Consider the following 11,152-nt stretch of genomic DNA (forward strand, 5'->3'; position numbering starts at 1 on the left):
TTAATTGTTTCATGTTATATTTAAATGCTTGTTCTATCCTTTCTTCATGTTCTATTGCGATAGCTTCACTATATCAGATAAATCCGACAAACATAGGATGACTATGATTTACCGATGTAATTGGAAATATGGAAGCCGCAAAGCGTGACGTTATCCAGGATCATTCGATTAGGTACTGGCTAAAAATGTTGGAAATGGAAAAAAAGAGGCTAACAATAGGTCCATAACAATGATACAGTGTTTTTCTTCTAGTCTGTTCGTTTCGTCTGCGGTAGGGATCTTTTTTTTTAAACCTAAACCTACCAGTGTGTCGTTGGAAGGGACGCAGCTTCAGTGAAGTTGTGCAGAGGAAACAACAATTTTATTATTCATTCATTTCAAAAAATAGTTTGTAGATAAGATGTTGATTGGAGCAATAGATAATTGCGATTAATTAATTCAAAATGATTCCCATTGTTTAAGTTCTTCTATCAGTGGGTACCTTTGCCCATTTTGCCCGTTACCTTTTAGTAATACGTAGTCTCTTTTGCTAGAGCCGTAGAACCAAACTGTATGATAGAACAAACCTGATTAGTAGCAGTTAAATATACGACATTACAACAACATACATATAATATAAGAACGGAATTAGCAGGGTTCATCGAAGTGAATCCATTTGTATCAAAAGCAATCTAATGCACGAGTGTCTGTATTTATTTTTTCGTTTATATATATATAATCCAATTCCGCTTGAAATAGAAAGCAAAATCTCTACCTACGCCTAAAATGAGTAAAATGACAGAGACAATCACTATTGCTTCTTGTAGATTCCACTTTTATGTTATTAATGGCTGCTGACTCATGAATTCCTTAAGTTAGGATAAAACGGTAGTGGTTTTTTTTTCAAGGTGACCGGTAAGATACACAGATACTAATATCTGTATGGCCATCCGCAGTAGGCATCAAAACAATCGGGCACCCCATGCGATATGAATGCTAACTTAAAATGTTCCATTACGATGAAAGGAGGAGGATTCGTTTAGAAATGTTAAAAAAGAGATAGATCGATCTGTAATATCCACACGCAGGATCTCAAGCACCCATTCTTTTACCTGATATGGCCCTGTGATCATACCCTGATATGGCGTAGTATTATCATATCGTCCTTTCACATAGTTATACGTACGTGACTAACTTATACCATATATATGGTATATAACTTATACCATATATATAGCATCACACACAATACGAAAGGCTGCTTAGTAACAAAATTTCACACCAAACGTACTATGACATTTTATGAGCATCTTACGACGTACTATAATGCAGGAACATCTCAATCTTTTTTTTTTTCTATAAGGCTTCGAAATGGGCCGGCTGTTATAGAGACCTGCATTAGGTGTTCCGGCAGATAGGAATTTTCATAAAATGGGAATACTATATATTTAGTGATATTAATAAGAAACTGGTTACATAATTAAAAAAAAAAATTACAGTTAACGAAAACGAAGCACAACGCTTTTTTGTGTTTCATTGTACAGGTTTTTCCGTATATCATTGATGTAATATTCGGTGACTGTTATTATTATTATAAGCCCTTATCAAGTCTTTCTATGGTCCCAAAGACGTTTCAGGTTCATATGCATATATATATATATATGCTTTGGGCCGATATCAGGGGGTTTTCGCAGCATAACATGAGTTTAGTAAGTTCAGCCATGTCTGTAACGTACCTCAAGATTAGAGCTTTAATCAGTGGTGTTTATGTCGTTGGTAAATATTATGCTTAATAAAAAAAATAGGCCTACCGACGATGTCTCGTAGTTTTTTTTTATCCGAAAAGATAGATAGAGAAAGTTGACCGCCACCCGTAAAGAATAGACTTTTTTTTTTTTTTTTGTTTAGGCTGCCTGACTGGGTAGAAGCGTGTCTTTATGTGTACAGAGAGAAAGTCTGCGTGAATGCGAGACTGTCAGAAGTAGCCCTTGTAAAAGGTAATATGCTCTTCTCTTGTTTATGCTTCAACTGTAAATGAATCGTATGTCCCAACTATTACTGGTCTTTTGTGTTAGCTAAATGCACGCAGTGTATATATGATAAAATAATTTTTATTAACGGCTATTTTTTCTTACTGAAAGCAGCAGTAATGGATTTGTTATGCATGCATCTTAGAAGAGATTACACAGAAATATATCTGGAACGCATTTTGTTCTGTCAAAATGTTTTTATCAAACTATACCAGTAATCTCTTGGTAAGCTATTTAGGACGGACGCCAGGCCCTTACTTCATTATTACGCATAGTTGATTCTCACTCCACTCAACGTACTATCATGCACTCGGATTAAATATTCATTTAAAAAGTAAACGTATTTTTTCGTAGTTAATCTCATTCTTACTAAAGATCTTCTTCAATTCAGATCATTTTGATTATTCCACATGTCCAGCACATGGATTTTAGCAGCTTCATATTCAGTACGCATCCTTATCACATTTATCGAAGGTTAGAATATTGGGACGTCCTCGCTGTTCAATGACCGACTTTCTCTATAGTCACCAATAGAGGATCTTTGATTTTTTGTAGAACAGGAAGACAATCAACGTTAATGTGCGCATCATGCAGCCGATCGAACTTCCCGGCCTTGAGGCGATACTTTGTTAATAGTTTGGCTACCGTAATCTTGATTTCCATCTGAGCGAACCGCATCCCGATACAGTTACGTGGACCAACGCCAAACGGCTGAAGAGAAAATTCGCTCCGTTATGCTATTAGATTATTGATTGTAGTTAAAAAAAATAAATAAATAAATAAATATTGCAGTTGGGTAGTGTACATATTATGACAAAAAAAATTGACTGCAATGGATACAAAATTGACGCGGGTTTCAGTCGAGCCATAAAATTCATGGGGTAAATACATTATTGGACTTTTGTCGTCACGATCTATGTTCCGGAATCGTGAACCGTTTTATACCGATAGGTTAAGCAGGTTGATTCCAAGATATGTATATATATATATATATATATATATGTCGATATCGAAATAGGTTGACTACCTGGTGTGCAAACAGCATGTCAACAGTTCGATTTTCAGGCAGGAATCGATCAGGACGAAATTTCATTGGTTCCTGAAAAACATTGGGGTCGTTGTGTAACTGGCAGGTAGACGCAGACACGCTCAGACCCTTAGGGATTTGAATGTTTTCATACTCCTTGTCCTCGCTAGCCGTGCGAACCGTGAATCTAAAGCAATTTAGAATAGATACAAGTTGAGGATGCAATAACATGACGTTTTGCCACTATAATACATATTTGTGTAACGTATTTGAAGAATCGATGTTTGCATATAAATAACTGAAAATAGCGCCACTTACGAGTAAATGGGTGGGTACATTCGAAGTGTTTCTTGAAGCACAGCCTCTAGATACTGGCATTTCTGAAGAACTTCAAAATCGAACCGAGTTCCGTTATTTGTTGCTTGGACGAGCTCCTCACGAAGGCGCTCCTGCACTTCAGGGAAGCGAACGAGTAGACGGGTCATGAACGCTAATGTAGAAGAAGTTGTTTCGTAACTGTAAAGGTAGAATAAATAGAATCTTTAAGAATTGCTTCACTCCATTAGGTGTAACATTTTCCACTCTAGAAATTAGGTCTATTACATTAGGTTGAAAATAAAGTTCTTGCTCTATGAACGTGCTGTAGCGGTACAGCATTATCAGTGTAATTTCAGGTCAAAAAAACGCGTTAAAATGGATGTTCGATATATTCTGTGCTACGGATTTTGTCAAGGTCGAAGCGCCGTCGAAACAGGCCATAATATTTTTTTTGCGTACCCTAGCGACGTTGTATCTAAGAGGACTGGCAAATAAAGGCTGGCTTGTCATGTTTGAAAACGATGTCCAAAGCAGAAAGAATGCTTCCCGTCCTAGTTGAACGCCTGACCATAATGATGTCCAATCGAAGGGAGATTGCCGACAAACGGGTCGAGAACTAGTAGAAAAGATCAGCATTTTACGTCCTTTAAGCTGACGCAGAAACCTGAGGCTTATTATTTCTCTAAATCCAACAGAGAATTGCGGCTTAACGTCCATCGGTGCTTCCGACCGATTTGAAAAAATTACGTCAGCTGTGCTAATGCAATAATACACAACAGTGAGCGGTTAAAAATTTTTGTTTTAAGAAAACAATCACGGAGAAGTTTGCGCATCGAAAAGGGCATACCGAGCCACTTATTTCTAAACGAAAAAAATATTTCAAGATGATTGTACGCCATCGAACCAGGCACTTGGAACGGAGATATGTTGATTTCATGATGATTCCTTTCTGCTGATCGCAGCAATTGCGCCATAGCTGTGCCTAATGCAGGCTTTATACGACAACGTCGCAAGGGAGCGGGCCCAGTATTTCAAGGAGAACATGGTGAAGCTTGTCCTAGACACGTCTGCGTTTCGTAATGCGAATAGTTTTTCATCGCTTGAACCCTGTCCTGATGAAGTCCTACGGAACGTTGGATCTTAATATCTCACGCGAGACTGGGCGTCACGTGGCCACAGTGACCGACATTTACATAGAACATTGATCAGAGATCGCATATTGGGTGGCTCCAGGAGCGATATAATAGACTATGCTGTAACATTTACACGCGATAGATTCGACATGCATAATGTCAATGAAATGATGTGATCCTGCATCATGTCAACCTTACCCCTTTTGTCATGTACTAATACGCACAACTGTAACCTATAGATTGCTGGGCTGTTATTCCATATGACTCGTACCGCGGTTCAAAAGGTGGGTCAGCAATAAATTTCCACCTGGCCTGTCATGGCATAGAATAGCTGTTTTACCCTTGAGTGATTTTATAAACATCCTATGGCGTCTCATAACGCAGGAACACCTCACAAATCCTTCCATAAACTAGCTAACATAGATATCTGCGTTATGTGCTCTGGTAACTATCTCCATACATGACAATAAGTCAACCAGGCTATTTAGGAGAAAAGATCCGATAGACGATGTCAGCTCGTCTTGCCTAATGATAGCGTCACGCCGCATAGGGCAAGCATCGCAAAAGCTGTCCTCTTCGACCTCGAATAGAAGGGTTTTGTCGCACCCTCCATATCCTCTGGACTTTGTGCCGATGGATTTTCGCTCTAAGGGCTTTCGCGGCCCTAGCTTCGATACGGATCGATCACTCAAAACGTAGTTGGAGAACTTCCTCGAAACGACATACATTATTTAATGGAGCAATACGAGAATGTCATGAACATATATAGCCAGGAATACGTAACGTTATAGCTTGACGTTACAGGAGTGAAAAATGCAGTGTTTTTTATTCAGTAGAAAAAAAACGGGCGGACTTCCTTTCCAAGATAAAACATAGATGTTTAGGAACTCTGCTTACCCAGCAAGAAGAACAAGGAATGCGTTGATAGTGACTTCTGAGTCTGTGAGTCCCTTAGATTTGTTAGCGAAGGGATGTCTAACTATTTGCTGGTTGTCCGAACCATTGTGCTCGCTGCTTTTTACTGTACCAAACGTTCTTTTTTGTTGTTTTTTGCGTTCTTCGGTCTCGTTGCCTGCGATCAGTGAATTCAGGTCAACTCCGTCCTCCTCTGTCGATTGAGCATCAAGCATCAGCTGAAGTAGATCCGTACGTCGATTCTGTACCGTCACAGAAGTAGAAAAGGGCTCTTCTGTCAGTGATCCGTGATTTTTCTTATATGGACCTTACGTAAACAAACTGCTACCACTTCAGTAGACAATGTCTACTTAAACAGCTATTATCAATAGAACAATGATAGTACGTTGATTTGCAATGTCCGTCACACACTCTTGATCTAGAATTTACTTTTAGGCTAAGCCTTGTAAAAGGTCTCCTAACCTATGAGGAGCATATAGTTGCTAAAGAACATTAATGCTGTATAGTAGCAGTTTTATTTAATTTTTAAGTTTTATTTAAAACATTATTTGACTGATAGTCATTCATACAATATCTATTTAATAGAACATTATAAGCATTTTAATAGCATTTGTTTACAAGGAAATCCCGTTTGATAGCAAAGTGTCTGTGTGGTACAATTAGGTGAAGAATTTACACTGGAAATTTTGCAGATTTAAGGATCCAGCAACAATAATACACTTTGTTGAGATAACCTATATGAATAAGATATTTTAAACGCACGTTTTTCAGTAACAGTTAATTGACAAATTTTTTTTACCCTATTTCTGACTAATACGATCCTTTCATAGTGAAGTTAATCGCAACACCTATTAATATCATACAATCGGCTCAGTTGCGGCAATTAAAACTTACCGCCGGGTTGGCGCGACGCGTTTTGACCACTTTACTACACTGGTCCTGCAGAACCCTTACAGGATCTTCACCTTGATTAAGAAACATAAATGAAATTCTCTGGAACAGCCCGTAACCAAGTCTTAACAGGATCGGGAACGCAACTGAAAGGTAATACACAGTGTTTGCTTAGAAATTACTACAGATTATGATGCTGGACAATGTACGTTTGTTGACCGGCCAGTCTTCAATCAGTGTGGACGGCGAAGCGATCCTTTTCGACAAATTTTTTACAGGTTTCAGGATTTTCATAGGTTTCGCAAGACGATTTGCTCTCGTTTTCAATTAGTACTAAGAGTGTCCAATAGGTCGTCAGCGTGGACGGATACGTGCGCTATGTAACGGGAACCGAGAATTCAACGATATTAGTTAAGATAAAGATTGATGAGCTTAGAATACACAGGTAATAAAAGCGTACATTGGCACTTATCGAGCCTACCTAATGAAGCAGTTTAATTACTCGGCTAAAAGAGATTTCCTGAAAAGGCTTCGTTTGTTACGTACGGAACTTGGGTCTGTTGAAATAGAGAGGCATTCTATTTACAAGCGAACAGATCAAATTTGAAAAGCGATTTATAGCAATTACTTAATAAAACGTACGAAAAGGCAGGGAAATGAGGGTTATAGAGACGCTGAATATAATCCTAATATGTTTGAGTAGCTTCGAGTTAGCGACGTCCTTTTGAACGGCAAAATCGACCCCCATTGCGGTTTGGCAAATTGTTTCCAGCGTCAAAGCTTGGTAGAGTATATAGAGCTCAATCGAGCGCGCACCGGACTCATAGACTTTGTCGACGTTACTTACGAAACCATCGACAATCTTTGACATCTCTGACGCAATCTGAAGGGACCAAGAGATCAGATATTAATTAATTTCACAATTTTTATAGAAAAGGAAAAACAATTGGTAATCAGGTATATTTGACAGCATCAATGATTTTACGTTGATCGCTTAAATTTTCAGAGCAGATATCGATCTTTTCTCTTGTTGTACGAGTAATTTGGAAGCAGTGCAGAATAATTTGTAGCGATAACGATCCGTTTCACATAGGGCCGCCCTTTCCGGCGAATTTCAACAATCTCCCTACAGAAATGTGACATAACTGCTTAGGTTTGCACGACACATTTATCAGGTAACGGTCGATAAACTAAGTCGTTATCAGTATACCTATCAACACGTACCTGTTTGAGTTTGCTAACTGTAAACGATGGGGTTAACGTCGAACGGACATGTTTCCACCGCTGACCCTTAAGAGCTGTAAGGGCTTCATCGAAATTGCCACTGGCACCGCCTGATAGAAGTTCCTGCGAAGAGCACATGGTTGATTGCACAACAAATACCATTATTAACAATGACAATGTTTCAAATTAACTTACGTACGTCCTGGAAATGTCCATGAGATCCGAACCGTCCTCTAAATTAGAACTTTGATACACTTTTCCATGTTACATACCGATTAGCACAAACAGCTGACATAAAACAACAATGTATTTGCTAAATCATGTGGAAAAGAAAAAAACATTTTAAAAACGAATCATCTACTTGTTAAGCGGTTAGAGACGAGCGTATAGAACACTTAAAGGGAACTTTATACAGAATAACTTATGAAGTATTATACGATACAGTTTCTGTATCGTATAATGTAGTTATTACTATATCGTATCATTATCGTATAATGTATAAAAGCCAGTCACCTTTTGTGAGTACGTTACAGCTTTTATTTATATGTGAGATACTGATTTTCTACGGTTATGGTGGAGTTACGAATAACGTACACTATATGACCAAATAGTAAGAAACAATTGTTTGATACGTACAGGTCGATCTGTGAAGCTAACGAAATCTCGAAGTAAGATGTGCTTCAGAACTTTATGGTCAGCGATCAGCAGAATGGGTTCGTAACCAAAGAAATAGCCAACAATAGGACCGTAGCGGCGATGCCATTTCATTTGTGCCTCCTTATGACCCCTGCCGTTGAAAAAGAGTAATACCTTAGTATACAAACTAACGTTGTAGCTTGTTGATGGAAATCATTACGGCAAATCTTTAGCCATAAATCGTCATCTAAGATTTTAGATAGAGGTGACAGGAATACTCACAACCGATAGATTTCCCACGCGTTGCCAAATAGGAGCGATGGAGGCGGTCCCGGGATACGCAGTTTTTTGAACGTTTGGAAGTTATCGTATCTTAACCTGAAATGTAAAAAATTAAAAAGATATCGTTCGAACCTATATTTGGCTTAATATTCAGGCTACATCCAGCTGTAGAACGAAGCCGTTTAGCTTTGTCGTGTCCAGACTAGCAATACCATTGTACCGTAACGGGGATTAACAGTTCCAGCATGCAGAATTTTAATACCGTATTTGTTTTTTTCACGGGAATGTTCTTTAAGGGTGACGTTTGTCTAAAAACATTAGCTATGTACGTTTAATTAGACAGTGAATCCTTTTCTATTACAGGAGACTATTGTGCTGAAGTCCTAGGTCGCACTGATATGTACACAATAATTGTTTCCAAGATCGTTTGGTGACGTTCCATCTAAAGCCCCCATATAATTAACCATCCCGAAAGTAGCTTGAAATCTTTAAAAATGTATTCAAATGAGATCTCGTTGTTTCGAGTGACCTAAGTTGAGCACAAACTTGACTCCGATTTGTGGCAAAAAAAAATGGAAATCAATATCGGTTTTAGACATCGTAAATACGATCAAACGAACTGCGAGCGTTACCTAATAATCAATACGATAATTAGATGATAAATTGGGCATCCGTAGAAAAAAGCCTTGAGATGATCTCGCGGTAATAAAATAGCCGTCTAAACTGTAGTGCTCATCTTTCCAGGTGTCGAGAACAACTTACTTGAACTGGTACGCAAGCCAGAGGACGAAGCAGGCGGCCGCTATAGACCAAAAAACCATTTTGTTCGTTAGTGGGAAACCGGGTTTCTCAATCTTTTCTGATGCCCTAAATGAAAAAAGATCTCGTTAGCTAAAAGCAAAGATCGGATAATAACCACTGACGTGTAGGAAGCAATGTCCTAAGTTTCATCGATAAGTAGGGAAGTATCAAGCCCGTTGCCACTGAGGGGCTGCGCGAACAACTGACAAAAGGCCAAGCTTTGCAGAAACCTCAGGCTCACTGAGAGAAGACCTAGAGAGACTGAGCAAGCGTAATAGACCGATTCATCGAACGTTAGAAGCGAAAACTTTACAGCGTCTCTAAATTTTTAATTATACAGTCCATCGATTAAACTAGGTGTAGTAATAGGTACACTCGATTTCTGAATTGGTACTCAAATACGTACTTTCTAAATTTTCAGGAGTGACTTCCCCTATGAATACCGACTTGGCTATAAAAAAAGTTAATGCCTGTTTCCAAATGCCGAACTCAGTTTACTTGCACTGATCGGAAGGCGGTTTCGTGTGGTAACATATGTCAAACAGAAAGAAAAGGACGGGAACGATTACACTGTTATCAGAGAGGGAAGTAATCTACTTGGATTTGATTACTATTGATTTTGCCAGATCAAAAGTCATATTGGCACGTAATACGGTTCCACGACGTGAATAATCTTTGAGAGATAAGACAGGAATCGATGCTGACTGCGAAAAATTGCGATGACTTGGCAAAACGATTTCATAGAAAGTGAAAGAGATTTAGCTGATGATGTACCGTATTGAATTTAGCCAAGACAATAGCTTGTGGCTAAATATCCAGGTGTCAATGATGGAGTGTATAGGACAAACGATTGCCTACATCGGATCTACGTCAGGTGGAATTTTACAGATGGATCTACTTTAATCCTTGCTGTTGACATATTTCATAGCATACCCATTTTATTTCTGAAATTTTGGAAGATTGGAAACTGTAAGGCGCCGTTACGTCCGTTATGGATATGCTGTTAAAAGTGAGACCGTCCGGATTTTGTGTAATATTGTAAATTGAGGTAATGTAAGGAAACCTCTGGGAGTGTTGGTTAGAGCTGCTGTTTTAGAATGTCCGAAAGCTAGCACTAAGATTTGGCAGGTGCCTTAACTACGTCGTATAATATTTCCTTATGAAAATCTAGCTTGTATTTTATTTTAATTACAAAAATGTTCAAATATCGAACAGAACTTTCCAGGGTCCTGGAACATTTGCGCTCCTTCGGCATTGAGTAGGAAAAATTGCCAGACGCGCTACCACTAAAGCAGTGGCTTTTTATGATATGTTATATATTTTTGGCCCGGTACTAGAGCAGTTATTCATTCACTTAGACGGTGGGCTGCTAGCACTATACCGGGTAAGTTTACGACGGGATTCGAACCTGGATAACCGCGTCTTTTGAATTTCAGCAGAAAAACACATAAGTCACGGCGGTGCTGCCATGGGCAAGGCCGTATAGTGCCCCTACCTATTTGCGTAAGAGGATTAAACCTGCTGCGAATAAAATTAAGTCATAGTAACTAAACAAAGCGTAACGAACTTATATTAGTGTCGCTGTTTCTTTCAATGAAGCATCTTAAGGACATTCAGCGCTGTCCTATTTAGTGTGCCACAAGTTGCTGAGCCTACAAGTATGTAATGCCTTAATTAGTGGACGAAAACTCGCTGTTTGTACTGGAAGTACAGACTGAAGGCTGCGGCCAAAATTTCCCAGCAGTTACGTGTTTACTTTTTTCTATCCAGGTTTTTACACTTTGCGTTCGTCATCCTGTGGTACAAAAATGTGGGTCTACTTCAGTCATTTTTTCCTTATAGTTGCTAATGAATCACGACTAACCCGACGTATCGCAAGCTACCTGTTCCCTGAACATAGGAATGTTGACGAGCAA

General features: G+C 38.9%; 1 protein-coding gene across 1 annotated transcript; it reads right to left on the reverse strand.

The window, feature by feature from the left end:
* Positions 1-334: 334 nt before the first annotated feature.
* LOC111270518 (cytochrome P450 3A24) lies at positions 335-9,730 on the reverse strand (the record flags this gene model as incomplete). The annotated part of the gene is made up of 11 exons (XM_086972513.1): positions 335-2,720; positions 3,037-3,223; positions 3,355-3,552; positions 5,385-5,644; positions 6,297-6,439; positions 6,936-7,176; positions 7,518-7,640; positions 8,154-8,304; positions 8,436-8,531; positions 9,198-9,237; positions 9,643-9,730. Coding segments are annotated over 11 exons (1,737 nt in total), but the record flags the coding sequence as incomplete, so codon positions are not given.
* Between the last annotated feature and the right edge of the window lie 1,422 nt (positions 9,731-11,152).

This window comes from Varroa jacobsoni, unplaced genomic scaffold (assembly GCF_002532875.2).
Source record: "Varroa jacobsoni isolate VJ856 unplaced genomic scaffold, vjacob_1.0 scaffold_1484, whole genome shotgun sequence".
Lineage (NCBI taxonomy): Eukaryota > Metazoa > Arthropoda > Arachnida > Mesostigmata > Varroidae > Varroa > Varroa jacobsoni.